Source organism: Alternaria burnsii (assembly GCF_013036055.1).
Source record: "Alternaria burnsii strain CBS107.38 chromosome Unknown 705, whole genome shotgun sequence".
NCBI lineage: Eukaryota > Fungi > Ascomycota > Dothideomycetes > Pleosporales > Pleosporaceae > Alternaria > Alternaria burnsii.
Window position 1 is genome coordinate 163263 of NW_024066107.1, and position 23897 is coordinate 187159.

Sequence of the window (23897 nt, forward strand, 5' to 3'; positions counted from 1 at the left end):
GGGTTGTTTGAGAGAACCAACTCCAACGCATTACAATTCAACACACATTTTGAGCGATAGGAAATCATCAGTATGGTGCTACATGAGGTGAGTTGAACTAAGATCAGACGTATTCACGTAGAGCTGACTGTGGAGAAGGATCTGGGCCCCAACCTCACGGCGACAGTCCTCACGACAGGACTGCTGGCCTTCATAACGATGGGTATGCGCACACATGTCAGAATCACCAATCGAAGCTGGGCTCTTGAGGATTGGATCATGGCAGTCGGATGCGTATGTATACATCCTTCTCGAATATTGAGAATCTTGCAGCTCACCAGTCCCAGTTGCCTCTCATGACGCTCACCATTGTCACGACTATCGGTTCTTACTACGGCATCGGTGCCAAAGACAGTACTTTCGCTCAGCCTGGCAATCAGAAATATGTGGAGACGGCCTACTTCTGGTTCTTCTTCTATCAAATCTTCTACTGCACCTCCATCATCTTCATTAAGCTGAGCATCGCCTTCATGTTAAACCGGATAGCTGGAAGAAGGATGATCTTCATTTACATCAACTACGGCATCATGGGTCTCTGCGCAGCCACCAACCTAGCAGCCATTCTTTACATCATCTTCCAATGTCATCCCGTTGAGTAAGTACAAAGCGATCCTCGATGGCTCGAGCACTGCTAATCGTTCAACCTTCAGGGCTGCTTGGAGAGCCGATCTCATGGCGGAAGGGACACACTGCGAGCCATCAGTCTACTTGCAGAACGTTTACTTCTTCTGCACATCGGTCAACATCTTCACCGATTGGGCTACCGCACTCATGCCAATCGCTCTCCTGTGGAATGTGCAAATGAACAGAAACACCAAGATCTCAGTTGCTGGCATTCTGGGCTTAGGTATCTTGTACGATACCCATGATCCTAGCTATCGTTCAACGCTAACAACCCCTTAGCACATCAGTCTCTGGCCTAGTTCGCCTAAAGTACACCGTCGGCCTGACAAGCAGCCATGACTACCTCTATGGCCTCGCGAACATCCTCATCTGGGGCTACGCCGAACCTGCCCTTGGTATGCTTGTCGGCAACATCGCGACCCTTCGCCCACTCTTTCAACGCCTCCTGCACCTCGGCTCAAGCGGCTCTCAGCAGCCTCACTCCGGAGGTACACCGCACGGCATCAGCGGCGGTGGTGGCCGCTCGCATCGCTACAAGCCATTTGACCACGAAGTCGAGCTCGGCACCATCGTGGACAACAAGGATGGGGTTGTTCCTTCGATTCAGGTTCGCGGCGGTCGTGGTAGCGTGTCGAGCGATAGCGAGAGCCAGAAGGAGATTCTAGAGAAGAATGATCGGTTTGTGAATAACAATAAGGATAGTATTGTTGTTAGTCGGCATGTTGAGGTTAGTCGAGAGTGAGTAATGGCTGGTTAACGGCTTCACAATTACACGGACAAACAAGAGGAAGAAGAGCGGTATTCCGAACAACGGTCGGTAGTACTCTGGAGCTTCTAGTTGCAGTTGCTCATTGAACGTTGTCGGCCATGATGATTACTCTCGATTGCCAGTGTGATACCCATGCCTCATTCAAGCCCAGCAGGCGTTGCCGTGTAGGAATATCTAATTCCACTATCCTGCTTGATCATGTCGTCCGTATAGTTCATTCTCAGATCCTTCAGGTACTTGCTGAATCGGCTACCCACCTTCATAGCATGCTTAAGATGTGAATACTGGAAGCTTTGTCCCCTAAATTCCGCCAACTGTCTTGCGATAGTGATCGCGTTGCGAATCTCTCGTCCATTCATAGGTTCCTCGCTGAGTTCGTCGATGTGGTCGAGAATGTCTTCTAAGTCCGCAGCCGAGGATTCTTCGAGTTTCTTCATGCGTGTGATAAAGTTGCGCCAGATCTTCTTACGTTGGACGGGTCCGAGATTGTCGTAGTGCAAGGCGAGTTGAATGCGAGATTTGAAGGCTTCGTCGACTATTTACCTGATGGTTAGCGCCGCTGAGAGTTGTGTGGAGGTAACATACAGGTACCGACGCGGTTTGAGGTCAGAATCAAGATGCCATCGTAGTACTCGAGGGCACGTAGAAACACAGACACCAGTGCGTTTCTCTTGAGGTCTTTCATATCGCGTTCCTCAAGGAAGACATCCGCTTCGTCCAGAAGCACGACTATGATCGTCAGCACCTCCTAATACTTCAAGATCTCCAAGATCACGTACCACAATCCCAAAGTTTTCCAAGCCGCAAGGTGGCACGAAGGCGCTGGTCAACCAGTTCCGGTTCAGTACCAATGTCCCCACAAGTTATCCGAAGCAATGGCTTTTCTGCAAACTCAGCGACACCTTCAGCTGTGAAAGTCTTGCCGGTTCCAGGTGCGCCATGTAGAAGCATGATTAGTCCATTTCCTTTACCAGCCACAAAATCCGTCGATCTTCTGGCATTGATTTGCTTCATGACGAGTGCTTGTACTAGCTCCTTGGTCTCTGGCTCAGTAACGAGGTCCTTGAAGGCTTGCTTGTTCCAGTTTATATCCGTAATCTGGTCGACAAGTAGTTCTTTCCATACCTTTTCTTGTAGATTGTGGGCCATGATAGTCGATGGAACCGCTAGAAGTGCGTCGCCCTCTTCAGGTGGTTGATCATTTGCCATGACTGCGGCGCTGAACGCATGCTTGAGGCGCATCTGCGCAACACTCGAGTCTGGAACTAGCATCTTGAAGGACTTTGTGTCGACTATGTATCTATCCTCGATCTAAAGCTTCCGTGTCAGTTATTCTAAAGCTTGACAGAGTTTTTCCCGTTGTGAACATACGTTATGGAGCTCGTCCTCCTCAGAACGCATGTACGAAACAAATCGTCTGTTTCGAAGAGACCAAAATGTTCTACCTCTCTTCTCAAGCAGCGCCCTCATATCCGCTGCCGCATACTGTAGAGGGTAATATTTGAGACTTCTGATTTCGACTGAATCTCCTTCGTTGGCAAGGGACATCGTGATGTCTAAACTAGTTTCACGTCTTCCAAAGTTGCCGTCGAATTCCCAATACCACACTGGAACTTTCCAAACATATGTAGACGTTTTGCGACTAGATGTAGGGTTGACAAGAAAACCGTTTCCTCCGATAAGCCTCTTTTGAACGTGCTCCCATTCGTCCAACTCAGGAGCCTTAAGTTCGGTCTCTGGGGCTTCAATCCAACCCCTAGCAATGTATGCCTGGGGAATGTTTCCTTGCGTCGCACTGCTCACAAGAACATCTCCAGGACGAACGATATACTTGAGATATCCACGTGCTATTATTCCTTTCTCCACTTGAAGCTGTACTGACGTGTACTCGTGGCCGTAGCTTTTTGCAACGACTGCTTGCAATTGCTTGATGAGGTTTCGACTGCGCGTACTGAATCTTGGTAGGACTTCAGTCATGAATGGGATGCTGTAATACATGAAAAGGTACGGTGCAGGGATCTTCTGATCAGGGTGAAAGTGGGGGAAGTAATAGTCGAATCTGGGTATCTGCTGGACAAGCTCCTCAATCGCGCTTTGCATATCAGGGGACACAAACTTGAGGATCTCATGTCTAGGAACTGGAGACCGGTAAGTACCGTCTAGATTTTCGATCTCGCTGAGATTCAGATGGAGGTCTTGCGTGTAGTCCTTGTATATAGCGAAGGCTATCTCGGGATGTTGTTCTAGATAATAATCTAGCCTCCGGATCGGGTTGTTGGCCATCAATCTGGCATTGGATCCTTCAGCAGGTTCCCAGCTTGGCTCGTCCAGGTACAAGACCTCCCGTATTTTGTGGAAGACTTTATAGCTGTACGCTGGCCGACTGGAAACAGGTGCTTTGGTGACGTCCTGTCGTAAGCGTTCAATCTCCATTTTGAGAGCCTTTATCTCGCTCTGTGCGTCTTCCAATATATCTTGATCCTTCTTAACATGCATCAGGTCCCTGCCTGATGGTGTAGCATGCGGTGAGCTCCGATGTTGCTGCTTTGCTAGCCGTTTCTTTAGTCGCGACTCCAAGGCACTCGGCAGGATCTCCTCTTCCGCGTAGCCAGGATTCACATATGCAGGACGCTTGTTTCGCTGACGATACCTCAAGGAGTCTTCTGGTAGCGGAATAGGGTCATAGATAGGGAAGTATGTTCCATTTGCTCGTCGCTTACGACCCTGTTGAACTATGACTCCTGGCTTGGAAGCATCTGAGTCGCGACTCATGAATCGCGGAGTAAATGGGGTTTTCTCACCCATAAACCCTGAGTCGCTGCCTTCTGCCCCACGAGCAGACAACTCATTATCCTGGGGATCGAGATCCCCGAATAGACCTTGTTCTTGTTGTTCTTCTTCTTCATCGCCGTTGAAACGCTCCAGAAGTTCCTGATTGCTTTCGTGCTTCAGATGTTTCCACTCTAACTTTTCCGCGGTCGTCGCATCGTGTGAAAGAGGAGCGTAGCCTCTCAGAGCGTCAACAGCATCCGCATCCCACCCTTCTTCCATTTGCTCTTTCCGTGAACGCTCTATCTCTAGCTCTTCCACCATGAGTGCACGTCTTAGCAGTTTCTGCGCTCCTGGCGATGGTGGCGATGGCGGCGATGGCACACGGACGCGTTCCGTACGGATGCGTTCCATGTTTGTTTCTATGATGATCAAGTGAGAAATGGCTTGCTCTGAGTTCACTCTTCTTTGCCGACTTATCGTCTTCGTCTGCGATGGGCTGTGCGACACTCTGTGGTTGGAAAAAGGTGTCTGCACACAGGTGCGCGCTTACACGCCGCAGCATTGTCGCTCAGCCTCATTGCATGCAGCTGATATCCTGTACCGGGCCAAGAACTGCGCCCCAACCATCGATCATCACCCCTTCTCATTCTACCCCTCCTCTTTCTTGTTCTTCTTCTCGTGAGCTTGTGTTCCTGTACATGTTACCACCAAGACAATACTGTTTTTCTCTTGTTCATGTCAATCGAAATAACCAACGTCAATGCAGTCGCAAAGTCAGTGGTATCTGGATGCGCAGGCCAGTTCCTCGGCCAATTCTGCCGAAGACGCCTTCAAAGAGGCGCTTGCCATATTCCAGCTGGATCCCCGCACTTGCGCAAGATTCAACAGAGTGCAGCAACTCCAAAGCCTCAATGACCTGGAGATCATTCTCAACGATGCGCGGTCCAAATATGAGCAACAACACGAAGGAAAAAAGGTTGCCAAGTGGTTGTCGCTTTTTTCGTCGCGCATCTGCTATTACGGTCAAATCTTCGATGTCCTTGTTCAGCATCATCCCGAGTACATCAGCCTAGCATGGGGAGCAATGAAGTTTCTCTTCGTCGTCAGTATTGCTTCTGATTATGGAAAGATCACAGGCTGATACCTCCTTCCAGTTAGTAGAGAACCATGGGAAGCAACTGCGAGTCCTTGCAAAAGGGTTGAGCCAAATCGCGGATGTGCTACCACACATAGAGTTCGCCAATGCTCTCTACCCCACCGCCCGCATGCAACAGGCGGTATCCGAAATCTATAGCAGAATCATTCGATTCTTCCTCCGAGCGGAACGCTGGTTCCAGCAAAGCAAACTACGCCATACGTGGGAAGCTTTGAGTCGACCCACTGAGCTCTACTATAGTGACTTGATCCAAGATGTAGGGGAGTGCACGAAGGCCATCGAAGTATTAGCGAATGCAGGGGCACAAGCGGAGCAGCGCGACATGCACCTGGAGATACAGGAGTTGAACAAGAGGCTTCGAAGTTCAGAACAAATGCTTCAAGAAATGCGAGGGTTACTCATCTGTAAGTCACTTTTGCAATCGCTAGCGCTAGTCCTAACGATGCGCAGCATACCAGTCAATCCAAACAAGTGCAAATCTAGACACCAATCAGCGCCTGACTGATCTCCAGCTGAACCAAATTATGGACTTCCTCTCGGGTGCCAATGCGTTGGATCCGCTAAAAGCCTTGCAATACCGCGCCTTTATGCGCGCTCGCACCAGGCGTCGGCAAACAAGAGCAGATGCAGGGTCGCAATTTTGGTTAAATCCGAAATTCAGCGCCTGGGAGTCCGCATCATCACCGACTATGGTCATGGTGAAAGGCGAGTACAGTACGCGGTTCCAAGTCCAGAGTTTCGCCGTTGACGTCATCAACGATCTTCGCAATCGGACCGTACCCACACTTTGGGCCCTGAAGTCGGTACCGGCGGATGGCGCAACTTCCGCGTCAGCCATAGATATCATCAAAGGCTTGATATGTCAGGCTATACAGCTCAAAATCTCACAGCATACAGAACGCTCACTTGCGCTGAGTTGTGCGCAGTTTCGCGCAGCGGATTCCATCGAGCAATGGCTTGATCTCCTAGCACGTACCATTGCGAGCTTCCCGCAACTCTACATTATTGTTGACTTGGAATCTGTGGGAGGTTCGTATCTCGATGGTATCTCTTGGCTTACTCAGCTGGCTGCTATGTTCCGACGACACAACTCCGGAAAGTGGATATCCCGGCTCAAGATCTTACTCGTCAGTTACGGATCTATGATGCGGCAACGAGACGATCTACTTAACTTCCGCGATATCGTCGTTCCTGTAAAATCATCTCACGCGAGTGTAATGCTTGCAGGATGTCCACCAGGATCCATTTCGCCAGGTCTCAGGCGATCGCGGCCTGTGAGAGGAAACATGCGCACCCGTTTTGGCGGCAGTCGAGCGCGCCATTCTACACCTGTAGGAAGCTGAGTAGATCTGAGCTTCCACTGTTATGGAAAATTGGATAGTCCGTGATACTGCTGCCCTTCTTGTTGAGCTTGAGACATACCGACGCAAGCGAAGGCAGATCAGGAATTCCCTCAATACAGGAAACACGAAAGCACTTTCGGGATGGTGTATCGAATACGCCCAGTTATCAATCTTTGGCCACAGTCTTTTCGTCTGAGGAGTAGTCGTCAGCTCGACGCAACGCTCGTACCGAAAACCTAGCGGACGTCGGCCGTAGTGGGACTATCAACGTTGGCTCAAGGTCGTATTCGCTCCCGGATTCGGTTCATAGTGCGCACCTTTCTCTGGACTGTGTTCTTCGGGCATTCTTTGACAATGTTCCCTCCCTACAACAAGGAGATCTGCTTAATCACTCAGCACTTCGTCTCTTTGTCCAGTGCTATATGAGGGACTTCTTGTATACTCCTATCTTCGGCGGCTTTTGCTCGGATTCCCTACACCGTTCATCGTGATACGTTAGGAGGGCAGTGCAAATACTTGGTAGATAAGCTGTAGTCGGGTGGTCGGTCCAAGCCCTTCCTTGAGGCTGACGGTACTGTCAGTAATGCCGTATCCGGAAATTCGAACTTGGCGCGATCAGTTCTGTGCTAGATCTCGTTCCAAGACTCTTCTTCGAGGCCGCGCACTCGAAAGGGGCTGCAGGGAGAAGTCGACAATAAATGGGCAGCGTTCCGAAGAGCACGCTATCTCCCGAATGAGCTAGAGATGTTCTTTATACTAAAAGATGACTGTATGCTGATAACTCTTGCGATGATCAGTGTGGTAGAAGAGGAAGCTAGGGCGACAAACTAAGGGCTAGAATCGGACCTCGGCGCGGAGCTACGACATGCCTAGTTCCGGGGGGTTTAGCTTACCTGGGCGACTTTGACGTTGAACTTCTAAAATATTTACCACAACACAGAATAGTTGAGCGCTATGGGTAGGAATAAAACATCATGGGTTCGTTAACTTGGATACAAAATCACGTCTTCGCAACTCGACATGTTCTCCTTTGAACCCTAAACAGATAGTAACAACGTCGTTGCGTGCGAGGTATGTAGTCACGATCGCCATCTACTAGCTGTTGCCAAGATACTGTACTTCTTGAAAGTCTCGCTGAGAAATTTTTAGAGCAAATGCACGGTTCTTACAGCTAGTGAGAGCATGCGGGCCGACCCCGAACATGAAGTGCTAACGACGATGGTAACGCCTGTGATTACTAAAAGTCCGACATTGCTACCTAACACAGTCGAGAAGGATGTATCTAAATCCGATAACTTCACTCAAACGCCCTTGCAGAGATGCTTAAAGAATCTGGCGACAACGGCTTAGATCTCTTCGCCAATGAAAGATATCCCGAGACCACCTACAGGTATCTGAACATAGCATAATCGACAAACCCAAGTTCCGTTACCACAGCAAACAGTACTGTCACCTGGCGACACAAGAAAGTTCAACATCGCTACGAATATATATATAACCAAATTCGCGAAGCCTGATAAGACAAGAAATCATTGTTACCATAAACCCTGCTCGGAGATGTTCATCCGACTGAACTAGTCGGGTATGCCCTTTGGTAGTCAATGACTCGAAGGTCAGACTGCCATGGCTTCGAAGACATTAGATTACTTTCTACGTGCTTGGATTCCGGTTCCGTACACCGTTTAGGGTAAGACGGAAGATGAGCATGAACTGGTATAAAAGACCCATCGCATCCTCTCCAAAGTAGACATCACTCACTCATTACGTCTTTACACTCTATTGATCTTACAAACACTCTTTATCACCAACAACAATGAAGTTCCTCACCCTCATTGCCGCGGTCGGCACTCTCGCTGGCTTCGCTGCCGCCGGTCCAGCTGAACCTCTCCACGTACGAGCACCTTCAGATCTGCCCATCGACGCAAGATCACCTCAGGAAGGAGCTGGTGACGTCAACACCTGGTTCAAAGACAGGTTCTGCGCTTCAGGCTTTGCTTCTTGTGGCAAAGCTGGAACCAACGGTGACCCGGGCAATCGATGCGCTCTGGCATGCGAAAACTTTGCTGGAGGGGTTGCTCTTGGCCATTGCCAGTGCAGCAGGGGATGGTACCCTGACGAGTGCATCACTCTTGGCAAATATGCGGGTCGCCACAAGTGCTGAGTGAATGACATGCGTAAGTGCATAGTATGGCGTTTCACTAGTGAAGTACGAGACTGATCATTTAATCTATAGAACTGCATGCGCATGAACCCCCACAACGAAAGTGACTGCAAGGAAACCCGAACAACTCATATAAATCTTACAGGCGGACAAGGGGATAACGTAGCAGGCGGAGTAAGGATTATCGGCTTGGTGGGGTTCAGGGGTTACTTCATACTATCCTTAATTACATTACATCCTACCATTCTATCTCGCTGACAATTTTGTCGTGCTCGATCCAAGTCATGCCTACCGCCATCGCGACTATAGGCGAATACACTACATGGATATCTGCCATATGCCAAATTGACATGCCAACCATAGAAAAGACTCTATATACTTTGAAGCGATATCTCGATACTGAAATGAAGTGAAGTAGCTTTCATGATAAAACACAAAGCGATTTGGATAGACAAACCAGATGCCAAGTCTGCTGTCGTTGATTTGCTGATAAACCACAGGTCCATGAAAGTCTTCAAATGCTTTTTGAGTCGGTTTGGGGGTTCATCGCGTGTCCTATAGGCTATTTACAGCTGTCTACCGCATTTTTCAGATATTTCGGTTCAAAAGTGTCATGGACAGGTAGTGAATTGGTTTATAGACCGACTGGTCTCACAAAATATATCGGCGGACAGGAGATTTTCCGTTGTGACGGAAGACAGCAAGAGAAAAACCACATGTCTACTGCTCGGGTTGTTTTTGGTGTTCTGATTTCGATAGCTGTGCTATACCAACAAGTCACAACATAGAAGCGTTGCTTGGCATGCATGAAGTATACCGACATTAGCGCTCTTCCCTGTAAATCCAAGAGGCGTCATTTAGTAGTTTTGTGAATCTTCTGGGCGGAACTAGGCTGGAGGTTACAGAGATAGTTCCTATCAGCTTCTCATAACTCTTCTCCATGTTCGTTTCGAAACGCTAGATATCATCATGACTTCAGTCTGGTATTGTTCTTCGAATGTGGGTTCTTCGACACATGTTGTATTCGCCACACCTTTGGAGTAAATGTACTCAGTAGCAACACATATCGATTCGGTCTTCGGTTGAAAGACTCATTTCGGTGTTTGCATATGATTTCGACGTTGAGACGCACTCAGCGTGCCAAAGAGTGGATGGATGTAGATTTCCGAGAAGACGCGAAAGCCCGGAACCATCACACCAAAGGACTCCTATTGTGGGTGAATGTACTTGAAATATTTAGATGATGGAAAACAACAAAGCTCAAGGAGGAAAACTTTGTACGCAAGCAACTCGACGCTTGGTCCTCATGTGAACTTCGATGGTCAGTTTCTGAAACACAAAAGCGACATGTTATGATAGCCATTCAATTTCCTTGACTAGGGAAGGACGGCACGTGTTGCCTATGAGATCGATTTCAGCAGTATAGCAGACGAGAAGAGTCTTCCGCTGCTCATAGCTGCGTGTGAAATGGTTTCTCTGAGTTCAACAACACAAAATTAGATAACAAGAGGTCGAGAACGCCGGGCATATAAGCCTACGCATGTTGTTATGTAGGGTGGACGAAACAGACATTCAATCGTATCGTATAGTTTTTGACAGACCATAAGCTCTATGATATACATGTGCTCAATTTTGGGAAGACTTCGTGGGAGGCGGGAACATGTTCAATTGACATTTGCAATTGAGAAGACGGATGACAGATGACTCCATGCATTGCTGGGTCTAAGTTTTCAAGAAAAAGTTTTACAGGTACGTGGGTGATGAAGGTCAGAGTTGGCCAAAGGAGGAGAGATATTTATACTAGAGCGAGATATCGAGGGGAAACACGACGCCGTCCAAGTCTCATCTCCCTTGATGCATAATGAACGATGTTTTTTCTTGCACCATGTGTTGCCAGTGAGTCATTTTGAGATAGACTGTATCACACATGATAACAAAAAGGGTTAAGGAGAGATACACGTCAGTGCTAGGTGTATCTTTCGCTGGCTTTTCGCAATTGCAGTGGCCAGGAGTCCTCATAACCGGAATCCGTACGGTTTTCGACAACATGACGTAGTCGCTCTCTTTTTTCAAGATAAGGTTGTTCTAAAGTGGCTTCAAACAGATGCTCCATCGGGAACAACGTCATGAGTTTTTGTACTGGCGCAAAACCCATGGCATCTCTGATGTGTAGTTTTGAATTCAGTTCCGAAGCCCAGTCATGCCATTTTATCTCGTCATTTTTGGAGAAGGTTTTTGAAAAGACGGATAATAAAAAGACAAGTCGAGAAAGAAAAAGGCCAGCTTTTATATCGTTGACGAGGTCCTCAGGTTAGTGCAAGCGGTCAGTCTCATGATGCGGAACACTTCGTACATTGAAACGGTCTGCGTAAGCTCCTGCGTGCCTTTCAAATACCGAAAATCTCCTCTCGATCAAACTTCGTCATCATCAAATGGTATTCAGCCGACCTAAAGGTCTCTCTTTGGTTCTTCCCACTATCATGTATACATCATCCCGCATGTTCAAGAAACATACCACACTCTACTGCCCACCAGTCTAATTCTGACCCTTCTGCTCAGCACCCACGCTCTTACCCCCAGCCTTCGTCGTATCGCCAACAAAGTTACCAGCCGCTATCTCATGTCAGCCAGCATCCTTCCCCACCTTCTTCCCAACCCCCACTCCCTCTCTCTCTCTCTTTAACACCCTCAACTACCTACACCCGGGAAAGTAAACGTACCTTTAGTAGTCTCCCCAACACCCTGCGTAACTCCCGTCACAGCATCGCCAAGCCCTTTACCACCGGCAGCAACAACATTACCAGTGGCATCAGTAACGCCCTGGACGCCCTTTCCGACCGTGTTCGTTGCTGCGCCTAGCGTGTTTCCTGTACTGTTAGCTTGTTTTCTGACGTTACCCAGTACGGCGGTGCTGGTGGGCAGGGAAAAAGGGCCAGAAGATAGATGTCAAGAATTTGGAATGGAACATACCGAGACCGCTTGCAGCGGTGCCAAAGAAGCCTTTTTGCTGGTTGTTCTGGTCCGACATGGTTGATGTGTGCGTGTGTGTGTTTATGTGTGTGTGTTATATATCACAAGGTGATCCTGAATCTGATCAAGAAACGGCAGATTTGTACCTGAACTAATAAAATGATTGAGAGTTCGGTCCGCTGTGAGTGTAGTGTAAAAGTGCTCAAGCCTGCCAACTTTCTTGCGCTTTACATATGTGTCTTCCCTTTGCTACTCTGTCCTTATGACGTAACCCGCTTTTGCCCTCCTTATCCCTGCAGCAACCCCTCTACCCACCCGTTCTGCCCCTCACTTGTGAGCAACGGGCTGAGAGACGCGCAACGCTCGTGCCGTCAGCAGATATCTCGCAGAAAGGATCGACATGTTTGCATCATATCACATCGTTGGCAAGGCATCTGTCTCCCACCAAATAGGCCTGTCAAGGTTCGCAAAAAAGGTCAGACCAGGCAACAGTATCACAGCGTCACGACAGCGCCATCAGGGCAGAATGCATTTTTAGCACATTTCATTCTATTTGGATCGATATCACAAACAAGAAGTCCGTAATGATTCTCATCATCCGTACATCATCGTTTTCGCGCATTTGCAAGATCTTTTTGTGTACTCTTCTTGCATCGTCGCACGTGTGCATGCCTGAGCAACGACATGCCTAAGCAAAGGACGTTCTGCTGTCATGGGCGGACACCATATGCGATCGCCAAACCACCGCATTCTCTGAAGAGTTGCAAGCAAAGAAGAAAGAGAAGAAGAAAAGGATAACATGAGAAAAAGTGCAGGATTAGAGGCAAAGAACCTCCACAGGTGGACAAAAGGTAGACTCCCTGCTACCCATCTTTTGCCCATCCCTACCCTAGCAGCGCAGGAAAAAGGTGATGAACGAACCGACGTCAGGAGAAATAACTCAATCGTGCCCAAAGAACCACCCATAGCGCTCGTAAGAAGCGTCAGCGGTGTAGGGCCGTTCCTCATCCATCCATCTTGCAAAGCAGGTCCCAGAACGCCGCCATCATGGTCCGTAAAAAACATGAAAACATGCGCATGCACATCGACAACAAGGAAACTTTTGATGAAAACCCCGGGCGTCCGAAATGCATGCAAACAATGACTGCGCGCTGTGATGCAACCCCCCTTTCTATAGCAACGAAGAAACAGGCGATCGATTAGATTACCGCGTGCGGTGTGGTCTATGGGTATAAGAACCGTCACGCGCTCGAATGGTTGGAAAAAGAGGTAATCACTCGGAAGGCTTGGCCTCCGTGTCGGCTGCAGATTCGTCTGCCGCGTTGGATGCAGAGCCAGCCTCGCCGGCATCTTCGTTACTAAGAGCTGCAAGTGCACTGCAATAGTTGTTAGTAAAACCTTGAATGTCATGAGGAATGGAAGCTTACTCGAAAGCGTTCGCGTGGGCAGTTTCCTGCTTCTTGACTGGTGGTGTGCCAGTGCGCGAGGAGGCGTTAGAGTCTTCACGACCGCCCATCATACCGGGGCCAAGACCGCGACGGCCGCTACCACTGCGGCTACCGAGCATGGACGGGCCAAGGGACTGGTTGTTGAGGTTGCGTCCAGAAGCACCCTTGGAGAGCTTGCGGAGGTCGTCCATCTGTACACGGCTGCCGGTGTCTGGAGGAGGCTGCATGCCACCACCTGAGAACGAGCGAGCGTCGCCGCGACCCATGGGAAGACGACCACCACCACCACCACGCTGGTTTGATCGTGTACGCTCCATCTCGGCGGCCTGCTGAGCCGCCATGGCTTCTTGATGGATCTCTGCAATGGTCTTGGGACCCTTGAGAATGTCCTTGGACTTCCAGCCAGCCTTGCGCATGTCGACGGTGTCGAGCAACATGAAGTGCATACGCGACGGAAGACCCTCCATGTTCATGACCTTCTCGATGCGCTCGAAGTACATGTTGATCATCTTGGGACCAGCCTCGGCCGACTCCATCGTGGCTCCAACAGTGCGGAGCAGCTTAACCAAAGATTCAATAGCAGCCTCATCGGGAAGGCCCTCAAAGTCGAGAAGCTTGAGCACACATTCGTGCATGATACGGAGGGTCAACATGCCCAGCTTGTACAGCTCTCCGATGAACTGAATGAGACCGAGACCCTTACGCTTGGCAGCAGCGGCGATGTAGTACTCGTCTGACAGAAGCTTAGCTTCCTTCTCGCCTTCTGGCGCCTCGGGCAGATTGACCTCCCAACCACGCTCGAACTCTTCCTGACAACGGTTCAGGAGGTACTTGCGGAAGAGAGCGCCACCAACGACGGGGTTGCCATGCTTGTCGCGGACGTTCTCGTCCTTGATCTCGGTGCTCATAGTCTGCAACATGCGGCTACAGAACTTGGCGTACATAGAAGACCAATGAGACTCGTCGCAAGCCTTCTCGAAAGTGAGCTGAATGACCTGGCGAAGGGTGCGTCCATCAGTCTCGTCCTTGGACTGTCCAGCAATCTCGAGAATTTGGTCGGAAATCTTGTCAAATTTGTCGGGTGTCATCTTGTTGAGAGCAGCCTTGACCTTACGCTGTACCATATCGGGAGCCAAGTGGCCTGCACTCATTTGAGCCTGGACAGCAGCAGGCTGAGTGAGCGAAGTAGGTACCCAACCAGTCTGCGAGCGCTTGAGTGCCTCGATTTCCTTACCAGCAGTCAGTGGCATTGCCTTGGCGTCCTGGCCGCCGCCCTGGCCGCCGCGACCGCGATGGCTGCCGCCAGCGCCCTTACCACGAGAGCTGCCTACGCGAGGAGAATCGGGTACCCGGTGGGCGCTCTGGTAGGAGTTGTTGCGTCCTCCCAAAGCAGGAGCGCCACCCATAGGGAAACCGCCACGACCTCCACCTAGAACGACATGAGCAAGGGGGTTCGTCATAGAGGAGCTACGTCCAGCTTGAGCTTGCTTGAAGCGCTCTTCGGATGTCGTACCTGGCGGGAGTGTGCGCCCTCCTGGCGGGAACGAACCAGGTGCTCCAAAATTGCCCATGCCGCCACCGGCAGCACCTCCGCGAGATCCTTGACGGGGACCCATAGAACCGACTCGAGCAGACGGGGGGCCGCGAGCTGATTGAGGCTCGTCACCGACAGTCTCCTTGAGTTTCATGTCCCAGTCAACCGAAGGCTTCTCCTTGAAGACATCTTGGAATTGCAAGAGGAAGTCCTTGTCGTACTGGCGTCCCTTGCTCCTGTTGCTGTTGTTAAGAGCGGGGTTGGGGCTAGCAACACCCTGAGGGTACTGAACCTCAGCACGAACCTCGAGGAAACGTGCGGTCTTGAGCGCCTGCATACCAGCAGTTGGCTGCGCGGGCTCAACGGACTTGTTGGTCTCGAGCTTGAGAGCGGCTGGCTTGGGCTTGGTACCAGTGGGAGTTTTTGATGGTGCGGGTGCAACGACAGGAGCGGTAGCCTCGACCGGGTTTGCCTCCTCGGTTTGAGAGGCACCAGGACCAAACATGGTGTTCTTCTTCAGGCCTGCGAAGAGGGCCTTGTCCTTGGCCTCGCGTTCGGCCTTTTGCTCGGGAGTCTCTGCTGCGCGAGCAGCTTCAGCCTCTTCGGCTTCCCGCTCAAGCTTGCGCAGACGCTCCTCTTCCTGCTTGACCTTCTCAGCGGCGTTGGCCTTCTCAGCCTCGGCCTTCTTCTTCTTCTCTTCCGCGTAACGCTTCTCGTCCTCTTCGCGCTTCTTCTCTTCCTCCTCCATCTCAGCAATCATGCGCTCCATCTCTTCGTCTTCGAGGCGCTTCTTCTCGGCCGCGTCAGTCTCAGCCTTCTTGGCAGCTTCAGCGTCCTCCTTCTCCTTGGCTTCAGCAGCAGCTTTAGCATCTGCCTCTTCCTTAGCAGCAAGCTTTGCGTTGGCTTCGGCCTTGGCCTCTTCCTCAGTAGCTTCCCTTGCCTTCTTCTCGGCCTCTTCTTGGAGGCGGAGCTTCTCCTGGAACTGCTTGACAAACTCAGCCTTCTTGGATTCGCCATCAGCCTTCGTAGCGTCAGTGGCGCTTGGCGCGCGCGGCGGAGTTGGTGTAGCAGCAATAGCGGGAGACCGAGGAGCTGCAGGTACAGAGGATGCGACAGCTGGCGGTGCAGGTGAAGCACCCTTGGGCTTGAAGTCGACAACTTCACCATCAACAGTCTTGATAGTGATAGCCTTGCTTGCCCGCTTCGGGCGCTCGAAGGTGGAGCTGGGCGCTGGGCTTGCTGACGTCATGCTCGGGGTGTGTGTGTGCGAGATGTGGTTGACGTTAGTCATAGCCGGTGTGGAAGGCTGAGGAACAGCAGACGATGGCCGCTCCGACATGTTGGAAGGAGTGCGTGACATGCTCTGGGCCTGTGGCTGATGACCGTAGGGAGCAACTCCGTAGGGTGACTGCATCTGGGGAGGGTAGCCACGGCCAGGGCTAGCAGGGACACCTGGGTAGTGGATCGACTGCTGTAGTCCGTAGTTCTGAGGGTAGAAGTTGTTGTAGGGATCTAAGCCTGGTTGAGGCATGCCGCCGTACATAGCCTGTGGAGGATACTGCTGTCCCGGGTAGAATGGCATACCAGGGTTGGCGAGATGCTGCTGCTGGTGCATCGTAGCGGGGGTAATAGCGGGGCTACGGTTCTGAGTGTAGGGAGAGCGCTGCGGCATCTGGCCCTGAGGGTGGAACGGCGGGGCTTGACCACCGCGACCCATCTGAGGCATGGCGCGGTGTGGCTGTGGCGAGTAGTTTGCCATCTGCGGATTGAAGTGGCCCTGGGTGTATCCACCGCGACCGCCTCGGTTGGCAAATGAGCCTCCGCGGCCCATGTTTGCGTTGCTCATGTCGCTGTGCGCGGACTGAGACGACTCGCGGCGCAAGTGTTGGGCTTGCGGGAGGGAGTGGGAGTTGGGTTGAGGGGGCATAGCAGGGCGCGCCTGTAGTAGAGTCAGTAACTGAAACAGAGGAACAGTATATAAGGGCAAGAAGGGCGCAAACTCACGTTAGGCTCAGTGCTTTCACCACCCTGGCCACCGAAGACCAAGTTTGGACGAGTCGGCAGTCCATCAGGCTTGGGGCCTCCGGAAATGGGCGTGGGAATGGGTGAAGGTGAGTGAGCAGGCGAGGCAACGCGCGGGTTCTGCACCTGCGCCGGGTTCAGGCTTCCCTGGACTACAGGCGAGGCGTGGGCAGGCGCTGGTGAGCCAGCAAGCGAGCCGAACTTGATGCCAGAGGGCGGGCCACCTGCAGTCGCAACAGGCGGGGTCTGCTTGATCTGGACGGACGACTTGCGCTCGTGGGCGCTGCCGTTAGGGCCGCCACTCACGATGGTGGGCATAGCGGGAATAGCAGGCTTGATGGCGCCGTTGCCATTCACCGGGGATACAGAGGAGCTCTTTCCATGCTGCGCGCTCTGTGGACCTCCCACTGCCACGGGCGGCGCTGCGCTAGACACGATCGTGGGCTTGGTCGCGTTGGCGTAGGAGCTGCGGGCAGTGGGTTGAGCCGAACCGGCGGCCACGGTGGCGGACGATCCTGTAGAGGAGTTGTTCGCGGTCGTAGACGAGGAAGCGGCGATCGGCGGGGTTTGCGAGTTCGAGGCGGGATTACTCATGGACTCGGTGGTGGGTGAGGTGAGGTGGATGTGGGAAGGCGGTCGGTAGGCTGCGCAGTCGCTACCTAGCTGAGGTCGGATGACGTTGGTGTCGCTGGAATCCCAGATTCGAGCGAGGGGACGAACTCTGCGGAATTAATGAGTTGCTGTGACAGCGACTCGGGAGGGTGCAGAAAAGAGTGTCGTCCGCGGTGACGAAGGGAAGGCAAGAGGTCAACTCCTTTAGGAAGGGTGTTGAGGGCTGTCCGAGCGCTTCAATGAAGGAGTCTCTGAACAGGTTCCGGATTCGGGAGAGGTGGATTTCGCCGAATAAATTCGTGAAATCGACGGGCGGCTCCTGTGAAGATCACTGAGTCCGCTGCGTGTGTCGTGATGGGATGTTCTCGCAGTGGAGAGACGGGTGTGTGGAGGGATGGCGGTTGGGCTCTTTCGAAAATTGTTTGAGTGCCAGACTAAGCCGCAACAAGGATGTTGGCCTAGCCGAGAGTCCTTGAAGCTCAGTCCCAACACCTGGAGTGCCCACGCCAGTCAAGCCAGGCTTGTCTGATGACTCTGCTTGCTCAGAGTTCCGGGCCAGTCAGTTCACGATTGGTTTATTGGCGGGCGCGCACAAACTGTGGTTGCCATGTACGCAGTCGTGATTTCCTCGGATACAACAGGCAAGAGCGGAGGGGCCGCCCACGCTGCCTCACCAAATCCATGACTTGGGCCCGTCATCACATACACAGTAAGCGGGACAAGACTCGCAGTGCTGCACCTCGCCCCAATGACCTCGTCGTGATTCCGACTAGCAGACCGTGGCTGTTGGCACATAGCGGAGGCAAGGCTCTAGTACGTGGGGTGCCTTGCGCTGAGCTGGGCTGGACGGCGACAGCAGACGCAATCCATACTTTGAGCAAACCCCGCCGTCTCGTAGACGTGTGCATCTACCCAATGCCAAACGCCCTGTTCCTACGCGCACCATCGGACCAGGTGAACGGGTTCTTGTTCCCACTGCTATAGCTCAGCCCTGTGTCTCTTAGGATACACCCGGTAGCACAATGAAGCACAGTCGTGGCTGCGACAAAGAAATCATCCACGGACAAAGCAGTCCTAGTACCACAATGCCGCATAGGCCTTGCCGTCCATACAGTGTGGAATCGCATCACCCCTCCTGTGCAGATCGAAGAAAAGATGTAAACTTACTGACGTCTTGCTGCGCGTCTATGCACAATGACGGCGTGTTTCGCGGCGACGGCCATACACGTGAAAGACATCTCCGCCTTAACTCCATTGTCATGTGAGATTTTCGAGTACCATTGCCACAATCGATAACGATTGATCAGACCACTCTGTGCACCTCTATGATTACCACAAGGCCCGATTGACTCAAGCAAGGGCCTCGAGCTTGACACGGACTCTGTCCTGTTGACTGGACGATGCATCGACAATTTTGTGAAAGGCGGGGATTGCCCAGCCGAAGACATGAACCAGAAAGGGTCTCGATTGAAAGGAGATTTATGTATGGGTCTGGTTTGTGACGCGAGAGTATGAGTAGCACCTTGCACCTTCCTGTCGCAGTACGAGCAGACGTAGTGGATGGCAAACATGGTTGATATGGCGGATACGTGACAATGGTGGACGCAATGCGGAGTGATAAGATGGTGGAGATATCGAGATCCTTTTCCACAGAGACGCCACTGTGGTGCCAAATTTGCGGATTCGACGATTCCTAGTGCCACAAACCTGAAAGTTTACAAGAAAGGCACTCGATATGAAGTGGTCTACCGCCAACTCCACGTTCATGGGATTGCGAGAGTGCAGTCTGGGCCACAGCGCTCTCATGTCTCTCGGACGTACAGCTTGCTGTCCTAAGCTAGAGAAATTCGACTAGCGCATCTCAAAGTAACACGGGAGGTGTAGTGGGCTGAACCTCAGGCTACTACGAGGGGTGGGGCCGCATCGCTACCATATAACTGCGGATACTGCCCGCGTAGAGGATGTGTTGCCAGTGGATTCCCCTAGTAGCGACAATCACGACCCAGGAACTGTTGTAGAGTAAGCGAGTGGTCCATTCAACTTCGCAAAAAGAAAAAGGACAGCGTGGATACTTAGGGGTTGAAGATTAGATTGGTCCAGAGAAGAGGCAATGGTACTACTAGCAGCGAACAGATACATCGCAACAGGATGCAGCCAAAACCTTGAGCTAGCCGCACAATCATCTGTTCGTTGACTGTAGGCAAAACGCTTGCAAAGGCTGACGTTATGACTCCTTCAGACCGTCCATTCACCGCCTACACATCGTCTAGACTACAGCCACATACTCCATCCTATGCATTCAACGGTCACCACAATCATCCGCCATCCATGACTCACACGAAACGGTGCCACAAGAACTCGGCTCCTTCAGCAGCCGATTGCAGCTGCCGGGATCCTTCTTATTCATGTCGCGTAGCATTAGTAGCGCACAGCCGACGGTTTTGTGTGCGCCGGCAGCAGAGCAGAAGCAATGTCGTGGTAGCAAAAGGAACGAACACGACCGATCTTGAAACCCTGCTGCTGCTGCGGGTGTAATGCAACGAGCCGTAAAGCCGCCAGGTACCGATGACAGTAGGTCGGCGGCTCAGTACGACGTTACCAAGTCGTGAATTGGCAGTCGCCTCAGACTTCAGGTCTGAACTCACACGCGCATTTCAATGCAAACTGGAGCATGACGTCCGGTCCTGTTGTGCTGCGTGCTGCGACAGACGGGGATAGCCATGCTTGCGCAGACCGACTTGCCTCTTGCGCTGGCTCTCTCATCGCATTTCCATCAATCGCATCCGACCCATTATAATCTCGGATTTCCGGAGTATGCGCATTCGCATTCTGGGGGTGTGGGGGAGATGAAGGAGGAAACAAATGTCGCATCGAGCGCCGCACACGGCCACATCAGCGTAAACTTTGACCATGAGCGGGATCCAAAAACTTCCACCTCTCATCGTCAGCCACACCCACATGAACCTCGGCGAAGTGCCACTCTTACTTTCCTGCTTAGAAAAGCCGCCGGCTGTGCGCAGACCCTCCTCTTTGACCGCATCTGCCCCCAAGCCTGCATCCTTGGGGGCAAGCTCAGCCTTTAAACTCTGCGCCAGCTTCCGCTTCTCGTAATCCTGCTCCGGTGCCCCGAATGCAGGACAGAAGCGGGCCAGAAGGTTTGTCGATGGCGCAAGCCTGCCGTCGTCCGATCGCTGACTGCCATGGCTTTTCCTCGTATCCTTCGATGATCGCCCTGCGCCGTATCAACGCAGGTGCATAACGGCTGAGGAACCACCCTCGGGCACTAAAAGCGCCTCACAATCCTTTGGCGTTGATGGCATGAGATTGAGTTGGAGTCAAAATCGACATCGCATGAACTTGCCATGGTGGTGCATCCTTTGTTTTTGCTCCAAGTACCGGCCGTGGCTGCAGATGAGGAAGTTGCATGTGTGTGTGGAGATGATAATGCAGGTGGAAGAAGAAATTTGAAAGGTCGTGCTTTCGTGCCTTCCCGTCTTTGTTGTCTGCATCATCCCGTCCCGCCCTTTGCTTCTTCTGGCATGCATCGTCATGCTCGAAGGCGCGAGAGCCTGACCCACCACCACGAGCGAACTTGTCGCGAGAAGCAAGTATGCCCAACGGGCTCACGCTCGTCATGCGTATCAGCCCTTTCCAATACCTTACTGCATTTCGCTTCTCGACCGAGGCGCCGCCTAGGTACGTATCTTTACATCATGATGCCAGCGCTACCGCAAGACATTGCATCCCTGCTGACGTCTGGGGCGAGATGCTGGCAGTGCAGCCTCCACGTGACGTGAGTCTTCCACCAATCGCTTCCCACACTGGCAATTCACTCCGCGCCGGAACAGGAAAGCGACCCTGACGTTTTCCCAGCCAATCGCACATGCGGAGCTCAGAACCACGAACATCAACAACAACACTGCGACGCAGCTCTGACCCTGTAACCCCAAAAATTCAGTCTTGTTCACCTCGTTCCACTCCACGATCCTGCTCGGCTCTTGGAGTACCAATAGGGTGTTTGGGCTATTCTGTGCCTTGAGCCTTCTCCGCATGTCATAATGGCTAAAAAGTTCCTGTCGAACCAGCGGGTATTCAGCCGGGATGACAGGTAGTCGCAGTGCCCTTACTCATCTTCAGGCACGTCGTTCCGGACTCCTTCGCGACCGTCATGGCGCGATTCATGTGTACCTTGCACCACACCACCGAGCTGACGGACAATAAAATTGGTAGCGCCTTTGCCTAACGTCCAGTCCGGTAAGCTCAGCGGTTAGCCCAGATGCGAGGACGTTTGTGAAAGGAAATGCGGAGGAAGGTGGAGAGCGTCTGGCGCAAAAGCAGCGACAGGGTACGCTAGCCAACGCTCGTCCGCACATGATGCGCTCCGCAGGACGTGAACCGTGAACGGTAGCCCTCGAGGGTTCTGTCGGAATGGCGTACCGCATTGCGGCGGCCTTACCCCATGGGTGAGCTACGATGACTTCAGCGCCGGTTTGCGTTGTCATTCAAGGTTCCAAGGTTGCTCTCGCTTGTGGTTCGGTGTGGTCCGCCCTGAGTCGCGGATCCTGGCGGTAACCTTGCCTTTCGTCTGGAGTAACATGTCCGGGCCCTTGTCGATAAGTGGCCGAAGCTAGCGAGCTTAACTCACGATACAAGCTGCTAGGAACGTCTCTAGAGGGCGCCTATCACACCGCCAGCGAGGCCATGCACGGCGAGCCTCATCGCACACGTCGAACAGCCGATCATCCTAGATCACACGCACATGCTTCCGTACCCAGCAGCTGCAGCATATCCTTTGCCCATTCACACGACGCCTTGGCTGAACCATGTACCATGAGCTTCTCGAAGGACACCGCTTGGAAGAAGGCGTTCTCTCAATCACCCAATTCGCCCGCGTAGCCTTTACCCCGGCAATGCCCAGCCTAGATTAAGCCTAAGATCTGTTCTTGCTTGCAGAGTACCGCGGCTCCTCAATCTAACAATGCCAGCAGGAGCCGTTTAATAACTCTAACAAAGTTAAGATCCACACCTAGCATTCTGTTCCTTAGCGGAAACACCTGCTTCAGCCACTCAAAGATGCCAACCGGTGTAAGAGATTCATATCCAGTGTGTCACGTAGCTGACTGGCTTGGCTTCCCTCCCTGTTCAAGTTATCATGATCCTTGGCAATAGTTCCATACTTTCTTTGCTGATGTGTATTCTACAGGCGGACGAATACCGAAGCCTATCCAAACACCAAGATGTACCATGCAACTTCCCCGCAAAATGCTAATCCTCGATCTTCATCAGCATACGATGAACGTACATGCACATGACGCGCAAGGACAGGAGTAGAAGCATCCTACTATCATGTTACTCTACCGTTGTGCTCTACACATTTTACTTCCTTATCGTACTACCATCGCACAACCTCCACATCTTTCTCTCCACAATAAAAGCCTTCCCGTAGTAAGGACCCTTCATCCGAGCCCAGCAAGGTTCGTGGTCCAGAGGTAAGTGGTGGTACACGTACGTAGTACTTGTCGTGCTTCATAGCAATTTAGCCATACCTACCATGCCTTTCCCTGCCATGATATGCGAAGCTATCAAGCATGGTACCGATTTTCTAATCTTCCATTGCTCCTCCAAGTCCTATCACACCACTTTACCTTTTGCACCCCACCACACGCTACCACGTCCTAGCCTATGCCCAACCCTGCCGTTTTGCCCTGCGCTACCCACAAAGCAAAAGCACAGTCGCCAGAAGCCCATGAACGGCACTAGAAGCAACACATGCACAACAATCCATGTCACCCATCGGTTCCTGAGCCTCAGAAGCCGAAATTAACTGCAGCTGCCTGCAAGTCTGTCTCTGCCAAGTATCCACACATGCAAGACGACATGCAAGAGAAGCAGGTTAAGAAAAGTCTGGGGTAAGAAAGTGTGGAGATCTTTCTTTTCGGTTTGCCCTCGCGTCATTTCGCTCATCCACCCACAGGGTAGGTTGAGGATGCAATATAAAAAAGATTCTAGTCATGTGGAGGTTTGAGACTTTGATTAAGGGAATGAGGGCGCGGAAGGATCGACGGGAGGTGGCGGTTCGGATGGAGGCCGGCTTGGTGGATGTGGAATATGGGGAGGGGTGGAGGGGTGGTGGAAGCTTCTTCTCGACTGGAGAAGATTCTAGTGTGCATGAACAACGCGTAACGAGTTTGTGTGGGATCACCATGTGTGCGTGACGAACGCCATGAGCATCAATCCAACTCCGTGTCAGGAATGAGGAGCAGGAATAAACGCCCTACACATGTCATCAACACACACAGAGAGATACACACCATTGGAGAGAAATCTGCCTGCCTGTTTTGCCCGCGCTGTACGCGGGAAGTATACTTCCTGTACGCTCACATCGGAGTATCCACTTGCACCGTCTAGATCTATCCGCCCAGCTCCAGGCCAGTTTTTCCGCCGCCC

The 23897-nt window shown here is 51.9% G+C and overlaps 7 protein-coding genes across 7 annotated transcripts; 3 read left to right on the forward strand and 4 right to left on the reverse strand.

The window, feature by feature from the left end:
• Positions 1–108: 108 nt before the first annotated feature.
• GT037_000064 (uncharacterized protein) lies at positions 109–1405 on the forward strand (the record flags this gene model as incomplete). Its single annotated transcript, XM_038925111.1, has 4 exons — positions 109–273; positions 327–634; positions 690–893; positions 943–1405. Coding segments are annotated over 4 exons (1140 nt in total), but the record flags the coding sequence as incomplete, so codon positions are not given.
• Positions 1406–1569: 164 nt separating this feature from the next.
• GT037_000065 (uncharacterized protein) lies at positions 1570–4615 on the reverse strand (the record flags this gene model as incomplete). The annotated part of the gene is made up of 4 exons (XM_038925112.1): positions 1570–1967; positions 2018–2161; positions 2212–2743; positions 2804–4615. The coding sequence occupies 4 exons, from the start codon at positions 4613–4615 to the stop codon at positions 1570–1572; spliced, it is 2886 nt and encodes a 961-aa protein (XP_038790968.1).
• A 349-nt stretch (positions 4616–4964) lies between these two features.
• On the forward strand, positions 4965–6703 carry GT037_000066 (uncharacterized protein; the record flags this gene model as incomplete). Its single annotated transcript, XM_038925113.1, has 3 exons — positions 4965–5306; positions 5359–5764; positions 5811–6703. 3 exons carry the CDS (start codon positions 4965–4967, stop codon positions 6701–6703), a joined length of 1641 nt encoding a protein of 546 aa, XP_038790969.1.
• Positions 6704–8516: 1813 nt separating this feature from the next.
• Positions 8517–8864, forward strand: GT037_000067 (uncharacterized protein; the record flags this gene model as incomplete). Its single annotated transcript, XM_038925114.1, has 1 exon — positions 8517–8864. One exon carries the CDS (start codon positions 8517–8519, stop codon positions 8862–8864), a length of 348 nt encoding a protein of 115 aa, XP_038790970.1.
• Positions 8865–11400: 2536 nt separating this feature from the next.
• Positions 11401–11892, reverse strand: GT037_000068 (uncharacterized protein; the record flags this gene model as incomplete). Its single annotated transcript, XM_038925115.1, has 3 exons — positions 11401–11477; positions 11585–11731; positions 11835–11892. The coding sequence occupies 3 exons, from the start codon at positions 11890–11892 to the stop codon at positions 11401–11403; spliced, it is 282 nt and encodes a 93-aa protein (XP_038790971.1).
• A 1215-nt stretch (positions 11893–13107) lies between these two features.
• GT037_000069 (eukaryotic initiation factor 4f subunit) lies at positions 13108–17432 on the reverse strand (the record flags this gene model as incomplete). The annotated part of the gene is made up of 3 exons (XM_038925116.1): positions 13108–13210; positions 13262–16755; positions 16821–17432. The coding sequence occupies 3 exons, from the start codon at positions 17430–17432 to the stop codon at positions 13108–13110; spliced, it is 4209 nt and encodes a 1402-aa protein (XP_038790972.1).
• Positions 17433–20209: 2777 nt separating this feature from the next.
• GT037_000070 (uncharacterized protein) lies at positions 20210–20629 on the reverse strand (the record flags this gene model as incomplete). Its single annotated transcript, XM_038925117.1, has 1 exon — positions 20210–20629. A coding segment is annotated over one exon (420 nt), but the record flags the coding sequence as incomplete, so codon positions are not given.
• Positions 20630–23897: the final 3268 nt, after the last annotated feature.